We start from the raw sequence: 23,442 nt of genomic DNA, 5'->3' as shown, positions 1-23,442 counted from the left end.
AAGTGATTTAAAGGTATCACATAATGGGTAACAAAACATGGGTGAGGGGCGGCCAAATTCCAACTCAGATGGTTCACAGTGAAAGCGATTCCCAATGCGATGACTTTAAAATGGAACACGCACTAGGATTTTGTTCTCACTCATCCTATCTCTGTTAGAAAAAAACTTATAGACTCTGAAAACTGCACATCTATTTTCTAACTATGTAATAGATGCTTTATCCAGTCATAGTAAGGAAGTGACGACTACATGATTCACAAAGGCTATACAGCTGAAATTTCACTTTAGACTAGCTGATGCCAAATTTTTAAGCTAAAAAAGAAAACTTCCAACTCCTGGAAACACAGCTAGTTAGCATAAATCCAAGCGCGGCGCAGCAGGGTCCTGGCATCGTGTCAGTTCCAAAGGACCTCAAAGCCACACACAGGATGACTGCATCTACCTAACACTCATAGGCCCATAACAGACACAAATATCCTGGAACCTAATTTGACTAAGTATTTATTTTCAAGGTATGAACTAAAAGTTACACTTTAAATTCTCAGACTGTGATAGATGATGGATGGATGGATAGATGCATGGATGGGTGGGTAGATGGATGGATGGGAGGACGGATGGATGGATGGATGGGAGGACAGATGGATGGATGGATGGGTGGATGGATGGATGGATGGATGGATGGATGGATGGATGGATGGGAGGATGGATGGGAGGATGGATGGATGGATGGGAGGTTAGGCGATAGATGGATGGGAGGATAAGTGATGGATGGAGGGAGGATAGGTGATGGATGGATGGAGAATAGATGGATGGGAGGATAGATGGATGGACAGATGATAGATAAATGAGAGAGAGAGCGAGCGAATACTAGAGACAGCCAACAGCACCAAACACCTCTAAAGGGAAATGTTGCCAGTTAAAACTGTAAGAGTCAACAATCATAGACATCCAAACTCTGGAGGTGGTGAAATATGAAAACAAGGTGTCTTAGAATGGATGAAATTTAGTACCTTTCCCCAGGGTTTTCTAACTCAAATTTCAGATAGGGTTTTCGTGAAAGCTTCATGAATCTGTTTAAAAGGAGCCCTGCACCAGGAGCAATTGGCCCTGAGACCCAGCATGAACTAGCTTGGTCATTAAGCGGAGCACGACCTTGTAAACTCTGAATGTCCCCCAGCGCTCTAAGACTGTTGACACGTGAAGACCAAAGACAGCGTAGCGAAAGCACTCCCAGCACAGTGCCCAGCATTGAGCACTCTTCTCCTTATTTCACGGAGAAGCAGAACTACCAGACACTTGATCTGCTTCCCAAATACCTTCTGGGTACCCTAATGAGCACACAGAATGCACTAAAATGTACAGAATATCCAATCCATATTGTGGGAGACAGACCAATAATGGTTCATATCACAGAAGGTATGAGGAATATGGGACTAGAACACAGGCTTACAATCCTCCTAGATCTGGAGCACGACCTCGGGCTGCTCACAGCCGTCACCAGTGGTCTGACGTGGACAAGTCTAATACCATGTCTAGATGTCTACACTGCATCCTCAACAGACACCCTAATTCAGTGGTGCATATACACAATGGAATATTACTCAGCCATAAAAAAGAATGAAATAATGCCATCTGCAGCAACATGGATGGACCTAGAGATTATCATACTAAGTGAAGTAAGTCAGACAGAGAAAACAAAGACCAAATGATATCGCTTATATGTGGAATCTAAAATATGACACAAATGAACTTACTTACAAAACAGAAACAGACTCACAGACATAGAAAACAAACTTATGGTCACCAAAGGGGAAAGGGAGGAGGGATAAATTAGGAGTTTGGGATTAGCAGATACACACTATATATATAGTGCTATGTATAAAATAAACAACAAGGTCCTACTGTATAGAACAGAGAACTATAGTCAAAATCTTATAATAAACCATAATGGAAAAGAATATGAAAAAAATATGTACATATAACTGAATCACTTTGCTGTACACCTGACACTAACACAATATTGTAAATTAACAATACTTCAATTAAAAAATAAGATAAAATAAATAAAGAATAGAATTTTTTAAACATCTTTATTAGAGTATAATTGTTTTACAATGGTGTGTTAGTTTCTGCAGTATAACAAAGTGTGCCAGCTATACGGATACATATATCCCCATATCTCCTCCCTCTTGCATCTCCCTCCCACCCTCCCTATCCCACCCCTCTAGGTGGACACAAAGCACCAAGCTGATCTCCCTGTGCTATGCGGCTGCTTTCCACTAGCTATCTATTTTACATTTGGTAGTGTATATATGTCAATGTTACTCTCACTTCATCCCAGCTTACCCTTCCCCCTCCCCATGTCCTCAAGTCCATTCTCTACGTCTGGGTCTTTATTCCTGTCCTGCCCCTAGGTTCTTCAGACCATTTTTTTTTTAATTCCATATATATGTGTTAGCATACGGTATTTGTTTTTCTCTTTCTGACTTACTTCTCCCTGTATGACAGACTCTAGGTCCATCCACCTCACTACAAATAACTCAATTTTCTTTCTTTTAATGGCTGAGTAATATTCCATTGTATATATGTGCTGCATCTTCTTTATCCATTCATCTGTTGATGGACACTTAGGTTGCTTCCATGTTCTGGCTATTGTAAATAGAGCTGCAATGAACATTGTGGTACATGACTCTTTTTGAATTATGGTTTTCTCAGGGTATATACCCAGTAGTAGGATTACTGGGTCATATGGTAGTTCTATTTTTAGTTTTTTAAGGAACCTCCATACTGTTCTCCATAGTGGCTGTATCAATTTACATTCCCACCAGCAGTGCAAGAGGGTTCCCTTTTTTCCACACCCTCTCCAGCATTTATTGCTTGTAGATTTTTTGGTGATGGCCATTCTGACTGGTGTGAGGTGATACCTCATTGTGGTTTTGATGTGCATTTCTCTAATGATTAGTGATGTTGAGCAACTTTTCATGTGTTTGTTGGCAATCTATATATCTTCTTTGGAGAAATGCCTATTAAGGTCTTCTGCCCATTTTTGGATTGGGTTGTTTGTTTTTTTGATATTGAGCTGCATGAGCTACCTGTATATTTTGGAGATTAATCCTTTGTCAGTTGCTTTGTTTGCAAATATTTTCTCCCATTCTGAGGGGGTTTTGCCTTGTGTATGGTTTCCTTTGTTGTGCAAAAGCTTTTAAGTTTCATTAGGTCCCATTTGTTTATTTTTGTTTTTATTTCCATTTCTCTAGGAGATGGGTCAGAAAGGATCTTGCTGTGATTTATGTCATACAGTGTTCTGCCTAAGTTTTCCTCTAAGAGTTTGATAGTGTCTGGCCTTACATTTAGGTCTTTGATGCATTTTGAGTTTATTTTTGTGTATGGTGTTAGGGAGTGTTCTAATTTCATTCTTTTACATGTAAGTTGTCCAGTTTTCCCAGCACCACTTATTGAAGAGGCTGTCTTTTCTCCACTGTATGTTCTTGCCTCCTTTATCAAAGATAAGGTGCCCCTATGTGCGTGGGTTTATCTCCGGGTTTTCTATCCTGTTCCATTGATCTATATTTCTGTTTCTGTGCCAGTACCATACTGTCTTGATTACTGTAGCTTTGTAGTATAGTCTGAAGCCCGGGAGCCTGATTCCTCCAGCTCCGTTTTTCTTTCTCAAGATTGCTTTGGCTATTCGGGGTCTTTTGTGTTTCCATACAAATTGTGAAATTTTTTGTTGTAGTTCTGTGAAAAATGCCATTGGTAGTTTGATAGGGATTGCATGGAATCTGTAGATTGTTTTGGGTAGTATAGTCATTTTCACAATGTTGATTCTTCCAATCCAAGAACATGGTATATCTCTCCATCTGTTTGTATCATCTTTAATTTCTTTCATCAGTGTCTTATAGTTTTCTGCATATAGGTCTTTTACCTCCTTAGGTAGGTTTATTCCTAGGTATTTTATTCTTTTTGTTGTAGTGGTAAATGGGAGTGTTTCCTTAATTTCTCTTTCAGATTTTTCATCATTAGTGTATAGGAATGCAAGAGATTTCTGTGCATTAATTTTGTATCCTGCTACTTTACCAAATTCACTGATTAGCTCTAGTAGTCTTCTGGTAGAATCTTTAGGATTTTCTGTGTATAATATCATGTCATCTGCAAACAGTGATGGTTTTACTTCTTCTTTTCCGATTTGGATTAGAATGTTTTTTAAAAGGTCAATTTTAAAATATCTAATGGATATGAGTGCTTCTGAAACCAAAACTACAAACATTGCTACACCTTCTTTGAAAAAAGCACAAAATAATATAGCTGTTAATGGAAAAAACTGGACAGGTATCAATCACCTTGTGAGGTTCAGACAAGCCTCACTCCAGCAACGACTAACACCTTCCTTCGGGAATAAGAAGCCATTCGTGTTTTCTGGGTTGATTTTGGGAACTCTGCTTTCACTTGTGTTTACCTAAACTTGGCTAGACCCTGACAGATGCAGGTGTGACACAAGGACAGGAGGACAGGGGCGGGGCAGGTGCAGCATCTCTGCTCTCATGCTTTCTGTGCCCTCTGTGAACAGGAGCTGTGGATCAATAGCAGGTGTTTTAGACCAAATTTACATGGGAAATACCTGAAGGGCTGATGTATATACATAGAAAGAGACATTCCACCAAAAGCAAACGTATTATCCTTCATCTATAAAAATGTTGCTGACATCACCAAAGGGCTGTAAGCAATGGGTTTTTATTACCTAGTAATAGTGACGGGTCTACACAGAAACATCACCACATTTTTCTCCAAAAATATGTGTTTAGGAAACAACAGGTACAACAGCTACATCTAATCCTTCAGAGACTGTTTGTGACTCACATGTCAGTCTCTTGGGACTTTAATCTCACTTGTGGGGGAGTCCAAAAGGACTACAGACTTGATAAGAAATGATTAAGTGGCTTTTTTGTCTATTAAAAAAAAAAAAAGAGGAAATCCACCACAGACGGTAGGCATTGTCTATAACTGAGGTTCTGAGAATCGGGGCTGATTCAAAAGAGAAGATTGAAGGAAAGGGGCTCCATTGGAACCAGTCGATCGTGTTCCAAGGAGACTCCTCTGAATAAGACACCAGTCACTCAACTTCAGATGTTCTTTCTGTATGTTTCTTCCTGCAGTAAGCTGTGACATGGACTCTATTCCCATCAACACATGAGAAGTCATGTAGCCCTTATTCATTTTATCACCTATGCACCAGAGCTTGTGACACAAGGGTAACAGAAGTCCTAGATAATTTTAAAGCAATTCAAACAATCAAAATTAGATTTTTTGGGACTTCCCTGGTGGCGCAGTGGTTAAGAATCCGCCTGCCAATGCAGGAGACACAGGTTCGAGCCCTGGTCCGGGAAGATCCCACACACCACAGAGCAACTAAGCCCGTGCACCACAACTACTGAGCCTGTAGCTCTGGAGCCCACGAGCCACAACTACTGAGCCTGTGTGCCGCCACTACTGAAGCCCGCGTGCCTAGAGCCCATGCTCCGCAACAAGAGAAGCCACCGCAATGAGAAGCCCATGCAGCGCAATGAAGAGTAGCCCCCGCTCGCCGCAACTAGAGAAAGCCCACGCGCAGCAACGAAGATCCAACGCAACCAAAAATAAATATAAAATAATAAATAAATTTTTTTTAAAAAATTCTATTTCTTTTTAATTAGTAGTTTCACAAGTCCTTTTCAAACTAAAAACGTGCTGCTTTAACACTCATGAAGTAATCTGGGCTTGAATTCCCTTTTTTCAATTTTCATTTCTGCGATGCTTAGCAGGCAGAGGTTGCCAACCCAGATGGGGAAGGGAAAGGTTCAAGCCTGTTAGAAGAACCTATGAATTGGTGAAAATCCTTATAATGGCTATAACTATATAAAATAATAATGCATATTTAAACTCAGTGAAAACATGCTTAGTCTCTGAGACTAAATTTTTGTGAAGAAAGCAATAAGAAAATCAAACTCTCATCAACTCTTGAATTCTCTGGCCTCTGTAAGTATGTTTAATACTTTTCAGGAAGGTGGCATAGTTCTACTGTTTGTAACGGGCAGATAATGCTCATAAGAGCATCTTAAACTTTCCTCGGTCTTGTGAATGAAGAATTCTACAAAGCACTTCTGTCGACGCATCTGAGAAGCCCTCAGGCACCTCTGTAAGACGGTTCAAAAACGTAATACAAAAATCAGCACTGGGAAATTATTCCTTCAATGAATTACCTATGTTGATCGCAGTTTCTTGTTTGTCGCCTGTCAACACCCATATTTTAATTTCTGCCTTCAACAGAGTTGTTATGGTTTCTGGCACGCCTGCCTGAAGACGATCTTCTATGGCTGTGGCTCCAAGCAGCAGCAGATCCTAAATTAAAAAACAGCTTCCATTAAAGATGGGGACGCACGTAAGAGCAGCACGAATGACGAAACTCTTGACAGAAGAAAGGCAGTCAAAGTGTTCTGAGACAATTACCTTATTGCCTCCCCATTAAACCTTTGTCTGCAGATCATTAATGACAGTCACATGTGTGGCATCTCAAAACCACCCACAGGGCTAGAACCCCTCCACGCACACGGGCCAGCACGTGCCATCTACTTCTGGGTACAAGGGCACCTTGGGATAGAAACCACCTGGCAGCAGAGCACATGGGCGAGTTATCCTGGGGCCACTAACAGGACTGGAGCTTCTCTCTCACTCCACTCGTGAGTCAAGGGCTGTGGTACAGTTAACACGTGAGAAAAAGTCATTCAGTGACCAAAAAGGCCAACTACCTCCCGAGTGCCCACCTCTGGCCTGGGGACGCACAGACATCGCACCTATTTAATTGCTTTATGATTCTCAAAGTAATTTTGGAATTTCCAGGGAAGCAGGGTAAATGAACATTTGATTTCACTTCCATCCATACCCAAATTCCATTAAAATCACAAACAAGGGAAAAAAAGCAAAGGGGAATTTTAAAAAAATAAATAAAGGAATGAGAAAAGCAAGCAGGCAATGACTTCAAAGCTACTGAAACTGGAAGATGGATGGACCAGTAGTTGCTGACATGAAACGGAAAAAGCTGAAATCCAGCTCCCAGATTCGAGGGACGCAATCTGTGGGAAGCTACCTCATGTCTTGGGAGAAACTGAAATAACAACAAAATCACGTAGGCAGCGTGGAGCGGCAATGGCAAAGCTCAAACAGTATTAGGACAGGAAGTGTGAAAACATTTAGTAGGTATGATGTCCAGCCAGCCTAGGCGTTCTGACTGCTCAGGAAACTCAACAGGGCCAGCTAAGGTCGTTAAACCTCATCTTAGGCAAACCCAGAAAGTTGCCAACGCTGTTTTTGACCTGATACTTCTTAAGACATGAATGCTTAGTAGAGGGTGGCTAGACCTTTCTGAGAGCTCATAAAAACTGAGTGTTTCTTAAAGCAAAGAAACGATTAAAAGCTAATGGTGGGCTTCCCTGGTGGCGCAGTGGTTGAGAATCTGCCTGCCAATGCAGGGGACACGGGTTCGAGCCCTGGTCTGGGAGGATCCCACGTGCCGCGGAGCAACTAGGCCCGTGAGCCACAGCTACTGAGCCTGTGCGTCTGGAGCCTGTGCTCCGCAACAAGAGAGGCCGCGATAGTGAGAGGCCCGCGCACCGCGATGAAGAGTGGCCCCCGCTCGCCGCAACTAGAGAAAGCCCTGGCACAGAAACGAAGACCCAACACAGCCATAAATAAATAAATAAATAAATAAATAAATCTAAAAAAAAAAGCTAATGGTGAGTTAAGATACTTACAAGAACAGAGAACATCACTATATAGCCAAAAGATTTCTGCACCAAAACTTTTATGCTCATTAGGTGTCACTGGGCACGTAATGTAACGCAACTACCACGTGCAATTACCTTCTCGATGATCTCGTAACACTCTTCCAGCCGCTGAGCTCTGTCCTTCAAGATGGTGCTGGCTTCTTGGTAGACTTTGAGCCACTCCGCATAATCACTCTCAGAGAGGTCGGCGTAAGCCACACAGAGGGTCCGCAAGCCTGCAAAACAGTCCCGGCGTCTCCCAGTGAGGCCCCTAGGGATGGGCAAGCAGGGTGCCTTACCCCCAGGGGACACTGCGAGTGCAGAAAATGAGAGAGACCATCCGCTTTATAGGTCACTCTAAGTCAACATGCACACACTCAAAAAGAATTGAAAAGCAACCTTATTTTAGTATAAACCACCGCTTCTATAGATGTTGACAGAAGAGGAGAAGCCATGAGACTGAACTCCTCACAGCAGAGAAGGACAGAAGCCGTGCTCGACCCTCAGACACATGAGCAGGGACCAGCCAGGAGGCAAGACGGGAAGTGTGTTTCAAGACAGCAATAAAGGTCCAGTGTGCTACCACGTGAAAGACACAGGCTTTCAAGCAGCCGTGCTTGTGTGTGCGTGTGTGTCCCTGTGTGCGTGTGTGTTCCTATGTGTGCATATGTGTGTTCCCTGGTGGGCATGTGTGTTCCCTGGTGGGCATGTGTGTTCTTGTGTGCATATGTGTTCCTATGTGTGCACGTGTGTTCTCTGGTGTACATGCGTGTGCCTGTGTGTGCACAGACGTGGACACATGCGGCCACAGAGGCTCAGGAAGGCAATGAGGCAGCAGCCGGCACTCAAGCTCTCATCACATCCACGTGCAGGGGAGCCTGAAGTGAGTGTTGTTTAAAGCCCTTCTGAGAACCCCCTTCCTGTTCTCTATGGGTTCAGTGGATTATTCTGGCCTGAAGTCAAGGGTAAGCCAGTGTCATAAGGGAAACGAGAGAGGGCCTGGGAAATAAGGTGAGTTTTCCGAGAAAGGAGTGCAAAACTGGAGGGCAATTCTGCATAGCATCGTGGGCTGGCCTGCCTCACCCTCGTCCCTCTGGTTAAGAGTTAGTGGATGACGTTTAGGTAACAGAGCATAGTCGGTCTCCAGCCACGACTCTCATCACTGCCACCGGTGCAGAGGGTGGGGACGGGGTTGGCACTAGAAAACGACCTGCCTTTGAAGCAAGCCAAGTGCTGCACAAAAATGACACGTGAACATGAAGGCTCACCCCAGTGCCCCCTGAAAGCACAACTCCAAGGGCAGAAATAACACTTCCAAATTCCACTCACCTTCCGTGGCAAAATACTCCAGATGGCAGAGTGTTTCCTCCATGTATTTTGAATCTTTAGAAAGTCTCTCAAAAATCACATTATCCTGTAAAATAGGGAAACGCTGTGACTGGCAAACCTTAGGTCAGCTGACGCTCTAGCACTGCAAGCCCAGCTCTGTTTTCGTGGGGTTGACCCAGCGCACACCTGGGTGGGCGAGGGGAGACACAGTTCTTGGCTGGATTCCGTCATGAGCTTTGGAAAACAAACTGGGGGTGGGTATGTGTCCACACGAACACGCCGGGGAGGACCCTGGGTGTCAGGAGAATGAATAATCAGGGACACGATGGGGCCGACGTTCACCTAGATTTGCAAAGCTCACACCAGACTTTGTTATTAACACCCTTTGCAGAAGTGGGAAGCGTAAAACACACACCCTAAATTGCTCAAGTGTACTCTCCCTTCCTGATGCTGCAGGAGCTCCCACCCAGGGAGGGCACGACCCACCCTGCACAGAACCGGGTTCAGCCGAGAACATGCGGTGTGGACAGTTCATCACCTGGGGACTATTTCCATGACCCACAAGCAGGCATGGAGGACTGCAGGCTACGGATCCTGCATCAAATATGTGGTAAATGGCAGTTTTAGACCCCCTCAAATCTAAGAAATTTAGTCTGGTTTGGGGGAGACAGGTTTGAGGAGAATTAAATCCTGCAAAAAATTAAATGCACCCCTACCGCATTTCCTGTTGACCCTGGTCTGTGGTTGCCCCCCTTCCTCTGTACCCCACAATGACCCCTTCTGGCCTTGCTGTGGTTCTCAGAACACAATGGCAAATAAACAACCAAAAAGGTAAGAAAGAGTATCGTGTGAGAACAGAATCTAACATAATTATCTAACCTTTCCCAATCTAATCCCATATAATCTGGACCTTGGCGAGTCCAGATCGGATGGCTTAGAATTCACACACATTACTCACTTTTTAAAAAGCTCTGATCACTCTCCTCAAATACTTCTTCCCACAATTGGTGAAGACGAGTAAGACTTCCAACGAATCACTGATCCTAGTGTAGCCTCATATTTCCCGACACAGTCTCAGAAAATGAGCTTAATAAGTCTTTCCCTCAACACATAAGACCACGGTTTGACAGAATGTAGTTTTGTAGGTCAGGCTCATAAACAGTAGCATATTTCCTTAAAGATTTACATTCGATGACCAGGAGGCAGACAGGACAAAAAGCCTGACGTAGGAAATGAAATGACCGGAGGGGACAGTAATAATAGACCACAAATGGACACTACCTCAAACCCGCCACCCAGCCTCTGTAGTGAATAAAAACTAAACCACGAATATTGAGAATAGCTGCTACAGAAAAAGAAACACATCAGAGTCCTTAAAAGATCATAGGTCGATACAACTGACTCAATCTTCCAAAGTCACCACACGAGGCCAGAAAACAGGAACCAGAATTCACTCTAAGGATTCTGCAGGACACGGCCAGCTACTGTCTCTGAAACCAACTACCGATGAACAGTAAGCTTTCCACTGACCTCTTTGCCACGCTGGCTTGAACCCCCATCATCTTCAGAGGGCTTTTACTACTAAGTCAGCCGTCAGGCTGACTGAAAGAGCCTTTCAACCCTGGGCGACCATCAAGGATGCTGAGAACAGCAGTTAGGGAAGCAGCAGGGGTCCCTGACGTGCAGACCTCAGCCAGTACTTACAGCCCCTTTACAATAGAGTCGAAGCTGTCCTGAAGGGGTTCGCACAATTACAGACATTCTTTTTCTGTCGCTGTAGGGTAAAAACAAAAAGGAAAGAAAACTGTCATTGGTCTGTTTTATAGGACCACATCCTGTGATTAAACACCAAACAACCCAAAAGGTGGTCTGGCTGGCCCCCAAACAGCCAAGCTCCGTTTTCCCTACCTTTGTCCTCCAAGTCAGACTTTAACTGTGTATCTCCTACTCTTTTGCATAAACCTATTCCTTTCCCTGCCGTGGAAACTCACTAGCACAGCTCATGATAGAAGAAGAGACAGAAATGCAGAACTTGAGCGCTTTACTCTGTGTCTAATTTGCTCCTGACAATACTATGTCCACATACTTTTATTTCACAGCTCAAAGATGTTCAGTTACCTGCCCAGTAAGTAGCAAAGTGCAAGATTCAGTATAAACCCACTTCACTCAAAAGCATCTCATCGTATCTTCTTTTGACTGAAGTGGAAAGAAATGATGAATTCCGAGGACCTCCCGATTTAGCACTGAGGTCCCTTGATGGCTCCCTCCCCAGCCACAGCCCCAAGCACATACACAGGCACCTCCTTCCTCATCTTTCAAAGGGACCCGCCCTCAGTCACTGACTCATTTCTCGCCCATCTATATATATACAGGAAGTCCCCTCCATACGAATGAGTTCCCTTCTGAGAGAGCGCGCTTGTAAGTCCGACAAAGTTAGCCTAGGTACCTGACTAACACGATCTATCTATCTAGTACCACACTGTAATGGGTTTATCATACTTTTCGCGCAAGTAATACATAAAAAACAAAGACAAAAAATAAAGAAAACATTTTTAATCTTACAGACACATGAACTAACTTACTGAACATGCGAATGCACATTTGTGTCTTTGAAAGTTTGCAACTTGAAGTTTGTATGTAGGGGACTTACTGTGTGTATATGTAGATAGATAGATAGAGAGGAACAGTTTATTTCAAGTGCACAAAAGAGAAACATACCTAGAAAACTCCAGGACATTAAGGATTCCAAATGTCTCCTCCTGTCCCATCTAGAGGAAGAAAAACAGGCTCTTACCTGAAGTGCAAAGTATTAAAATCTCAAAACAACCAGCTCCCCAATCATAAACCTCTCTATACACGCCTCTCCCCAATCCCTCCCCTCCTCTCCCTCCCCTCCTGTTCCCTCCCTCTCTCCCTCTCCCTCCATCCATCCATCCTTCCCCCTGCAGATGCCTTCCACCAAGTAGTCTTCCCCGTCAGTCTGGTGGGACCATAGCTCCCCCTTCTGGTGGAAGCGTCTCCTTTTCCTCCAGCGGGAGTGGCTGTCACAGTTGCTGATGACACAGTAACTTCCAAGACATACAAATAAAGGACACAAGCTACACAGGTCCATCCGAAACCTGGGGCCAGTTATGCTTCCGAATCCAGAATTTTACACATCTCGCAGAAGTATGTGCACACACCATATGCCACTACCTCCCCAGGGGGCCCAGGCACTACACCCTGTGATACAACACACTGATTTTTTGCAGCAAGATGCACGGCTATTCCCACCAAGTGAGATTCATAAAGAACAGAAGTGGCCGCACGGAAGTTCCATTAGGTTTCCCTACCAAATGTCCACATCCCAAATTTAGAGGGAAAAGCGTGGAATTCAAAACTTTTTCAATTTTGGATTTAGAAATAAAGGAGTATAATTCTGCACCAGATTTTAGGGCAATTCATCAAATGTCTTTTTTCTTCGGGTTCTTCAAAGTTGGCGCGTCAATATTCTTAATTTTTCTCCAGAAGATTCCAGATTATGTGTGCACAATTTGCAAACTTTTTAATCTAATCTGCCCTTTGCCTTGTCCCCTGGGAATGAGAGAAATAATAACCGAAGGAACACACAGATCCCCAAGTGTGTGGTCGACACACGTGAAGCACTGGCAAGTCACACCGTCCCCTCCACAATGCCCCGCCCCTTCGTTTCCTAAAACACAATGAATGGGCCCCTTAACCCAGCCCCCGTCAGCCTTTACCCCCTTCTCTCTGCAACCCCCAGTTCCCTTCCCCCTCAGCCTGGCCCAGCTTTGACAGGTCCCCGTCCAGAGAGTCACCGCTGCGACCCCCTCGGCGCCAGTGCTGTGACCACCAGGAGCCCACCGCCTCTGCACCGATGTCACATCAACACCCTCACGGCCCCCATAGACTGAATGATGATCAGTAAAGCCACTTCTTTTTTTTTTTTTAGAGTATGCACTTTGGCATCTGATTTTTTTTTTCTTAAGTCTTTATTGAATTTGTTACAATATTGCTTCTTTTTTTTTTATGTTTTGGTTTCTTTTTTTTTTTTTTTGGCTGTGAGGCATGTGGGATCTTAGCTCCCTGACCAGGGATCGAACCCGCTCACCCTGCACTGGAGGCAAAGTCTTAACCACTGGACTGCCAGGGAAGTCCCAAGCCACTTCTTGTACGTAGCGGGTAACCTGAATGATGACCAGTAAAGCCACTTCTTGTACGTAGCGGGTAACCTGAATGATGCTCAGTAAAGCCACTTCTTGTACGTAGCGGGTAACCTGAATGATGACCAGTAAAGCCACTTCTTGTACGTAGCGGGTAACCTGAATGATGACCAGTAAAGCCACTTCTTGTACGTAGCGGGTAACCTGAATGATGACCAGTAAAGCCACTTCTTGTACGTAGCGGGTAACCTGAATGATGACCAGTAAAGCCACTTCTTGTACGTAGTGGGTCACCTGAATGATGCTCAGTAAAGCCACTTCTTGTAAATAGCGGGTAACCTGAATGATGCTCAGTAAAGCCACTTCTTGTAAATAGCGGGTAACCACCTGGAGGACTTGTGGGTTGAGGATTCCCCAGTATTCACAGCTGAAGAGGACTTGTAAAGTCACTGTTACTTATAAATCTTATCTAATCACATGGTCTATTTACTCCAGCGCCCCTCCCGATCCCCGTGGCTGCAGAGAAACACAGCAGCACCCATACACCTGCAACCTGGCCGTGAAGGCCAAAATCTCCTCAAACTGGAGGTGAAGACGGCACCACTGGTGAGAAGCTTCCGTGAAGGAAACTCTATATTGTCAGTACATTGTCCCAACGTGTAGCGATTGTACGCTTCCCTGAGCTATATTCCCTGTGTTGGCTGAAATCAAGTACAAATAAACATGCTCTGATCTCTGTACTCCATAAAAAAGAAACTGAAAATGCCAAGAAATGGGCACTCTGTACACGGTATGATATTTTTTAGGTTTTGCACGTAAGTAAAAGAAAGAACAGACTGCCGCCAGGTCAGGAACAACATCGACTTATTACACCAGATGGAAGTGAACTTCGAATGCCTTCAAGAGATCCAGGGATTTAAGGATGCAGAACGCCAAGAGCTGTAAAAAGCCGCGAGTCCTCCCCAAACTGAGGGTGGGAACAGCACAGGGGCGAGCGGGCGGGGGCTCGCCCTGAGACCCTCACCCACCCAGACAGCAGTGAGCACGGCCCCTCCAACTTCTCATCACAGAAAACGCCCATCCCACCCACCCACCCATGTCCCTGCCGCCACCCCAAGGATCCCTATTTGACCTTATTCCTGATTTAAACTTTCTCTTCTCCCCAGATTTCTCCCTCTGGCTCCTTGAGAGGGAAACTCAAAAAAATCATAAAATAAACTTCTTGATTTCAGGGGGGAAAAACCCAATTAAAAAAAAAAAAAAAAGATCTTAAGTGCCAACTCCCTCCTCTGCCAGCCCAGGAGACCAGAGCCAGCGACCGAGGGCTTCAGGGAGACAGACGCAGACCCGCCCGCGAAGACAGGAGACTGTGGAGCTTTTCCCAACAACTACAGGACCAAGAAGCAGGCTTCCCGAGTGCTTTACTGCACGTTATTCCACGTCAGTGGATGGAAGACTGCGGACAGCGCCTTTAAGAGACAAAGATGACGCAAAAGCACCACACAACACAGGCGACAGAACCCCACGACGTATCACTTCTCAACACACCTCGTTTCTCACAGAGAAAAAACAAACAAAAAACTCGGCTCTCATATGCACAATAGATGTGCTATTTCTAACATACAGTCTTCCAAAAAGCGGGTGACCGAGAGCATCCGGTGGTGCCCTGGGGTGTCACTTACGGCCTCTATGATGACAGAGTAGGGTGTTCTGGCTGTGAAGACGAAGCCCAGCTTCCGAGCCCCTTTCACCAAAGCAGCTTCATCTGTCAATAAAGAATTGATGAGGCGTTGACTAGTCTCCGGGAATGACAGGATTCTGTTTAGCACGTGTTATCTTTCACGTGAACAAGATCCACGCGACAGAGGCCTGGCCTTTCGTGCAGTAAAGACCAAGGATCAAGAAGGCGCTCACTTACTCTCCCCCCCACCAGGACCCCGAAAGGAGCGCTTTCCATCAGAGGAGAAGCCACGGCCCTGGAACTAGTCCCCCAGGCACTCTGCAGCCAGTGTGAGACCAGGGGCACACAGTGGGCGCTTTGCGGGGCCGCGTCACCTCCAAACACCCAGGTCCCCAGAGAAGGGGCAGCAGGGCACACCCAGCCAAGACGCCTCACCTGGGGAGGAGGCCTGGTAGATAATGTTGTCTCTGTCCTTCTCGGGGACCACGGTGTGGCACACGGCCAGGAGGGTGAGGAACTCCTGGATGCAGGAGGCTGTGGGCTGCAAACGGGAGCCGAGGTCACCCGACTGTCGGGACACCACTGACGTACACCAGAGTCAGGTTCAAGGCACCCTCCCGCTCAGAATCCTGGATGCCTTCCTGCTCCCGTGAGAACAGAGGTCGGGAGCCCCAGCGCGGACCCCAGGTGCCCCAGGACCCAGCACCTGCTTGCCATCTGGCCCATCTGCTGCCACTCGCCCCCCACCCCAAGCCTGAACCCTCCACCAGCCTCTCTGTCTACAGCTCTTCAAACAGAGCTCGTCCTTTCCCACTGGCCCATGGCCGTCCCACCCCTGCTGTCGGCCAGTCCCTCTATTCGCGCGTCCTCGGGGCTTCGGTTTACCAGTTGCGCCATCGAGAAGCCTGTTAACACCCCGTCTCGGAACGCGGTCTCTTCCTCTACTACCTGGCAAGGTGTCTGATGTAAACCGGGCCCTCAAACTGTCTGCTAAGTGAATGGGGGTCTCTTATTTGATCAGTTTGCTGTTTCACAGTCTAAATTGTTTGCTGCTGTTCCTAAGACAACACTGGGATTCCGTGGGACTAGCTCTTCTCACCTCCTCTGCTGCTTTGGCACCTAGCGATCTATGGCAGGAAAACAAACTTCGGGAAACTAGACTCGGAGCCACCTGCCAAGCCTGTCTGTCACCCTGCACTTTCTCCTTGCCCTTCCACCATCCCAGCGCAAACAGACCATTTCAGTCACCCACCCGCATTACTACCCTCAACCTAAATACTATTTGAGGATGCTTGAGTCCTCTTGCAGAAAGCAAGTCCTCACGGGGTGCTTGTTTCTTTGACATCCTTAATGAAAACTACCCTTCTCCAGAGACGGTTCTTCTGAGATGCCTTCCTCTGCTTGCTCTACCCTAGTAGCTGTGTCTACCCCTAAGGTCAAATACAGGAAAGGACAGTGTCAGTGTCTGTGACCGTGACACAGAACACGGCCTTCAGCAGCATCCTCTGTGAGGTCTGGGACCACTTGGTCAGAATCACCGGGGCCGAGGCCCTGCACCCCAGCCCGGGAGCATGGGTGCCTTCCACACTCCCATCTCAGAACCACTGCTGGCAAAGTTTTAGCATCAACAAATAGGGACTAACTGAAATAGAGAAAAGGAGATTTTCTCACTGAAAATTCAGAGAAAGTTTTAAGTATATCTATCTCTTCACAGAAGTTGGGAAAAATCAAGTTTTAATGTTGCTTGAGTTTACCTAATTTTAAAAGTAAAATGTTTTTCAGGAAAGAGTCATATTAGGTCTAATTTATACAGCTTAAACTGGTTGTGAAACGCTTTGATCATTGAATACTTTTCTAAGTTAGTGTTTTTCAGAATAGCCTTTAGAACAAAAATGAATTCAGATGAACCGGCAATAAACCCTGGTCTGTTACAATAGTTCAGAATGTGACATCACAGTTAAGAAGTGAAAAGACCAAGGTCCTGACTCTCATTTCTACATCTGTTTGCCAGGTAACTCTTGGCCAAGTCAATCTTTCTATGCAACTTCCCATCACCTCTCTGGGGTGACTCGGGTGCTAAAGGAAATATACTTCAAATGCCTAGCACATAGTAGGATGCTGTAAATGCAACGTGTTGCTATATCTTACTTTTGTTTCCTAAATTATCCTAGCCAAAGGATACTGTAATTACTTTTCAAAATGCATGACCTCTTAGATTCACAACTACAAAGAACCAGTATTGCAGAAACCTTACAAAGCAAAAGAAATCTGAAATGTTAGAGAATTCTATGGTAAGACTCATCTTGATCGTGATGTGCTACTTTATAACTTCACCACATATTTAATTTGGCTTTAAATTAAGTTATGCAACGTGTTCACCACAAATTGATCACATCCCTAAAGCACTAACACTATATAAGCGAGGTCACATCTCTTCCCCAGACTCCAAACTGGCAACTTTCAAGACATTACACACATACATAAATGAAAATGCATCACAAGTTATTTAAAGTCCTAGAAGCATGTATATGTTAATCCCAGTCTCCTAATTTATCACTTTGCCCCGTGTTTCCTCTTGGTAACCATAAATTTGATTTCAAGATCTGTGCGTCTGCTTCTTTTTTGTAGATAAGTTCATGTGTATCGTTTTTTATTAGATTCCACATATAAGTGGCACCATATGTTGTTCTTTGTCTGACTTACTTCACTTAGTATGATAATCTCTACACACTACTATATATAAAAAAGATAACTAACAAGGACCTACTGTATAGCACAGGGAACTCTACTCAGTACTCTGTAATAACCTACATGGGAAAAGAATCTGAAAAGGAGTGGATACGTGTATATGTGTAACTGATACACTTTGCTGTACATCTGAAACTAACATAACATATTGTAAATCCACTATACGCCAATAAACATACAAAAAGAAAAAATAAAATAAAGTTCTAGAAGCAAACGGTAGCCTTACATGATGATCCTCAATGTTCTTCAAGAGCCTGGGGTCATCAAAGTCACACGAGTCACTAGGCGGAGGAGGTATCCGGCTGAAGAGAGAACAGAAGATACTTACTCAGCTCAAAAGTTCCTTCAAGATAACTCACACCTAGTAAGAATCTGTCTTCAGGAAGAACCACACCTAAAAAGCCTATAACTCTGTATCAAACTTTTAAAGATTTGAAATACTGGCTATGATTTCAAACCTCAAGGCAGTAAATCTTTATCCCGACTATAAACAAAATACAGATGGTCCCTGACTTACGATGTTTCGACTTTACACTTTTTCAACTTTACGATGGTGCAAAACTGATATGCATTCAGTAGAAACCATACTTCAGACTTCGAATTCTCATCTTCCCTCAGGCTGGCGACACGTGGGACAACCCTCTCTCGTGATGCCGGGTGACACACGCAGCCCCAGTCAGCCCCACCATCACGAGGGAGAACAAGCCATACATGTACAACCAGGCTGGACCCAGACAGCCACTCTGCTTTCCACTTTCAGTACAGTATTCCATAAATTACATAAGATATTCAACGCTTTACTATGAAATGGGCTGACACTGCCCAACGGTGGGCTGACGTTAAGTGTTCTGAGCACGCTGTAGGCAGGCTGGCCTAAGCTGTGGTGTTTGGTAGGTTTGGGGTATTAAATGCACTTTTGAATTCTGATCTTTTCAACTTACGATGGGCTCGTCAGGACATAACTCCACTGTAAGTGGAGGAGGATCTGTTGTTACAAGGAGAAGAAAGAGATGCAAGGATGAACACCATGACTTTATCATTTCTGTTGGTCTCTGCATCTACGAGGGAGAACTCCCCAGAGTGCCCGCTCCAAGCACGTAAAATAAGAGGAATTGTGGCAACGTATCTGTGCAGCCATTCATGGCCAGAGCTTGTATGTGAAAGAGGAAAAGGGGGCAAATAATTACAAAAAAAGGAAACGTGACATGATGGCTCTGCGCCGTCACACTGAAGAAACGCGAAGGGCCGAGTACACTCCCTTCTTCGCCCCTTCCTGAAACCCTGTCTTCAGGACAAAGACAAGGGAAGACAAGATGACAGCAGAGCTGATGTCAATCTGAACGCTGAGTAGATATCAGAGTTTAGTGCAGCAGAGAAAGCAGAAACCAACAGCTTGCAAGGGGAAGCACCGAAAATGCAAGCTGCTGCCCCCAGCAGAACGCTGGTGAAAGCTGAGGACGAGGCAGCACGAGGTACCTGTGAGATAAAGGGAAGGTGGAAAACAGGGCAGACTCCAAATCCACCTGAGCAAGACTCAGTCTGCGAGAAACCTCCCTCATCCCAGGTACAGGCACCTGAACCTCTGCACCCAGAACGAAATGAAGGTCTATCCTCCAGAGAGCCGAAACCAGAGCAGCCCTGGACCCAGAAACACTGAGCACACAGGTGGGTAGGATAAAGCATCCTCCCTAAACCGCAGTTTTAAGTGAAACACTGTATACATTGAAAGGTATGATCAACAACCCTCTGCCTCCACTCAGCTCCCATAACAGCTTCAGCCAGATTTACAGCCCTTGGCAGGAAACTGGAGAGGTCTTCTTGCGAGAAGATGACTGATCGGCTCAAAAGAAAGACACACAGATGCTGACGTCAGAGATCCTCTAATAAAACAGTCCTGGCTGATCATTCCACAGGGAAGACAGACAATCATCAACCACACTGTCCCCCCTACATACATGGCCCCAGCAATCAGCTTTCTTAGTGTAAAAATCTTAAAACGTTAGCAGACAACACCACTAGTCTTAAAGGAAATGCAAATCAAAACCACAATTCACAGCCACTGGGATGGCTATTATATACATAAAAAAGACAAATGAGATACCACTTCACAGCCATTGGGATGGCTACTATATATATAAAAGACAAACAGAAATAAACAAGTGTTATTAGGATCTGGGGAAATTGTGCATTACCAGCGGGAATGTAAAATGGTAGAACTGCTATGAAAAATAGTTTGGTGGTTCCTCAAAAAGTTAAACATGGAATTACCACATGACCCAGCAATTCCACTTTCAGGCATAATCCCAAAATATATAAGAGCAGAAACTCAGATACCTGTACATCAATGTTCATAGAAGCATTATTCACAATAGCCAAAAGATGGAAATAACCCAAATGCCCATGAACAGATGAATTAATAAACAAAATGTGGTATATACATATATGGAATATTACTCAGCCTTTAAAAGAAATGAAATTCGGATACATGCTACAACATGTATGGTACAACCTTGAAGATATTATTCTAAGAAGTGGAAAGTGAGTGGATATATCAGACCGATAGCTGGATATTTCTGTTAAAGTCTTGTAGTACCACTAGGCTTTTAAAACCATATTCATGTTTCAATTTTATTCTGGTTCTCTCTTGAAATAACATATATGCAACTTTTATTTTCAAAATATTCAAGTGAGAAGTGCCAATATAAAATTGTTCCAAAGCCTTTCCCACTAAAGTGTCAAGAACTGTTAAAATCTACTTACCAGAAATCATCTGATGATGGTTCCCTTGTCAATTCTGGAAAATGACTGACAGAGAGAGAGAAAGATAATGGTTACAAAACTGTGATCAAAAACACAGGTATTCACACAAAGAACAAACTCCAGCATAGATCATACGTTAGGCCCCAAAAGTCTTAGTAAATTCAAGAAGATTGAAATACCAAGCATCTTTTCCTACCACAAGGGTATGAAACTGGAACTCAATTACCAAAAAATGGAAGACTCACAAATATGTGTGGATTAGACGACATGTGACTGAGCAACCAATGGATCGGATCAATGAAGAAATCAAACATGTAATCAAAAAATACCTAGACACAAATGAAAATGGAAATACAACATACCAAAACTTACAGGATGCAGCAAAAGCAGTTCTGAGAAGTCCATAGCAATAAATGCCTACCTCAAGAAACAAAAAAAAAAATCTCAAATAAACAACCTAACATTATATCTAAAAGAACTAGAAAAGAACAAATGAAACTCAAAGTTAGAAGGAAGGAAATAAAGATTAAAGCTGAAATAAATTAAAGAGACTCAAAAGTCAATAGAAAAAAAAAAAACTATGAAACTAAAAGCTGGTTCTTCAAAAGATAAAGTTAAGAGCACTTGGGACTTCCCTAGTGGCTCAGTGGATAAGAATCCACCTGCCAATGCAGGGGACACAGGTTCGAGCCCTGGTCCAGGAAGATCCCACATGCCACAGAGCAACTAAGCCCGTGTGCCACAACTGCTGAGCCTGCACTCTAGAGCCCGCAAGGCCTAGAGTCCGAGCTCCACAACGGGAGAAGCCACAGCAATGAGAAGCCCGCGCACTGCAACGAAGAGTAGCCCCTGCTTACCACAACTAGAGAAAGCCTGCACGCAGCAACAAAGACCCAATGCAGCCAAAAATAAATAAATAAATTTATATATAAAAAAGAAAAAGTTAAGAAACCTTTAGCTAGACTCACCAAGAAAAAAGAGAGGACTCAATCAGAAATGAAAAAGACATTACAACTGACACCGCAGAAATAAAAGGATCGTAAGAGACTATGAACAATTATACGCCAACAAGTTTGACAGCCTAGAAGAAACAGATAAATTCCTAGTAACATACAACCTACCAAGACTGAATCATGAAGAAACAGAAAATCTGAACATACTGATTACTAGTAAAGAGATTGAATCAGTAATCAAAAACCTCCCAACAAAAGTCTGGGACCAGAAGCCTTCACTAGCAAATTCTACCAAACATTCAAAGAAGAATTAATACCAATCATTTTCAACCTCTTCCAAAAAACAGAAGAGGGGGGAACACTTCCAACTCATTTTCCAAGGCCAGCATTGCCCCAATACCAGAACCAGAAAGAACACCACAAGAAAAGAAAACTACAGGTCAATATATCTGAAGAACATAGATACAAAAATCCTCAGCAAGATGTTAGCAAACCAAATTCAACAATACACTGAAAGGATCACACACAATGATCAAGTGGGATTTATTCCAGGGATGCAAGATTGATTTAATGTCTGCAAATCAATATGACAACACCACATTAACTAAATGAAGGATAAAATCATATAATCACCTCAACAGATGCAGAAAAATCATGATAAAATTCAACATTCATATATGATAAAAAAAAAATACTCTCAGCAAAATGGGTATAGAGGAAATGTACCCCAATACAATAAAGACCATATATGACAAGCCCACAGTTAACGTTATACTCAACAGTGAAAAACTGAAAGATTTTCCTCTAAGACCAGGAACAAGACAAAGATGCCCACTCTTGTTACATTTTTTTTCAACATAGTATTAGAAGTCCTAGACAGAGCAATTAGGAAAGAAAAAGAAGTAAAAGGCATCTAAATAGGAAAGGAAGAAGTAAAACTGTCACTATTTGCAGATGACATGATATTATATACAGAAAATCCTAAAAGATTCCACCAACAATCTGTTAGAACTAAACAAATTCAGTAAAGTTGCAGGATATAAAATCAATATACAAAAATCTGTTGCATTTCTATATATTAGTAAAGAATTAACAGAGAGAAAATTTTTTTTTAAAAATCCCATTTATGGGGCTTCCCTGGTGGTTCAGTGGTTAAGGATCCACTTGCCAATGCAAGGGACACGGGTTTGAACCCTGGTCCAGGAAGATCGCACATGCCGCAGAACAACTAAGCCCGTGTGCCACAACTACTGAGCCTGCACTCTAGAGCCTTGAGCCACAACTACTGAAACCTGTGAGCCTAGAGCCTGTGCTCCACAACAAGAGAAGCCACCACAATGAGAAGCCCACGCACTGCAACTGAGAGAGTAGCCACCTCTCTCTGCAAGTAGAGAAAGCCTGCGTGTAGCAAGGAAGACCCAACGCAGCCAAAAATAAAAATAAATAAATAATTTTTTAAAATCCCATTTACAACTGCATCAAAAAGAATAAAATACCTAGGAATAAATTCAACCAAGGAGATTAAAGACCTATACACTGAAAACTGTAATACGTTAAGAAGTTTTAAAAGACACAAGTAAATGGAAAGATATTCCATGCTCATGGATTGGAAGAATTAATAATGCTATAACGTCCATACTACCCAAAGCAATCTACAGACTCAATGCAATCCGTATCAAAATTCCAATGGCACTTTTCACAGAAATAGAATAAACAATCCTAAAATGTATACAGACCCACAAAAGAGGCCGATTTGCCAAAACAATCTTGAGAAATAAGAACATAGCTGGATGCACCATGTGCCCTAATTTAAAACTATATTACAGAGCTATAGTAGTCCAAACAGTATGGTACTGGAATAACAACAGATACATAGCTCTATGGAACAGAACAACGAGCCCAGAAACAAACCCATGCATATATGATCAATTAATTTATGACAAAGGAGCCAAGAATATACAATGGGAAAGGACAGTCTCTTCAATAAATGGTTTTGGGAAAACTGGACAACC

At 43.7% G+C, this 23,442-nt stretch overlaps 1 protein-coding gene across 1 annotated transcript in view; it reads right to left on the bottom strand.

The window, feature by feature from the left end:
- Window positions 1-23,442, bottom strand: part of LOC132352710 (phospholipid-transporting ATPase IB) — a 441,016-nt gene that overhangs the window by 361,974 nt on the left and 55,600 nt on the right. The window contains exons 16-24 of the mRNA XM_059903398.1: window positions 20,478-20,522; window positions 17,944-18,019; window positions 15,405-15,510; window positions 14,971-15,053; window positions 11,844-11,893; window positions 10,830-10,899; window positions 9,126-9,210; window positions 7,893-8,032; window positions 6,237-6,375 (exon numbers count right to left, since the gene is read on the bottom strand). Coding sequence (XP_059759381.1) covers window positions 6,237-6,375; window positions 7,893-8,032; window positions 9,126-9,210; window positions 10,830-10,899; window positions 11,844-11,893; window positions 14,971-15,053; window positions 15,405-15,510; window positions 17,944-18,019; window positions 20,478-20,522 — 794 coding nt within the window. The remainder of the gene's footprint in view (window positions 1-6,236; window positions 6,376-7,892; window positions 8,033-9,125; window positions 9,211-10,829; window positions 10,900-11,843; window positions 11,894-14,970; window positions 15,054-15,404; window positions 15,511-17,943; window positions 18,020-20,477; window positions 20,523-23,442) is intronic.

Source organism: Balaenoptera ricei, chromosome 18, assembly GCF_028023285.1.
Source record: "Balaenoptera ricei isolate mBalRic1 chromosome 18, mBalRic1.hap2, whole genome shotgun sequence".
NCBI lineage: Eukaryota > Metazoa > Chordata > Mammalia > Artiodactyla > Balaenopteridae > Balaenoptera > Balaenoptera ricei.
This window is presented reverse-complemented; position numbering and strand designations above follow the sequence as displayed.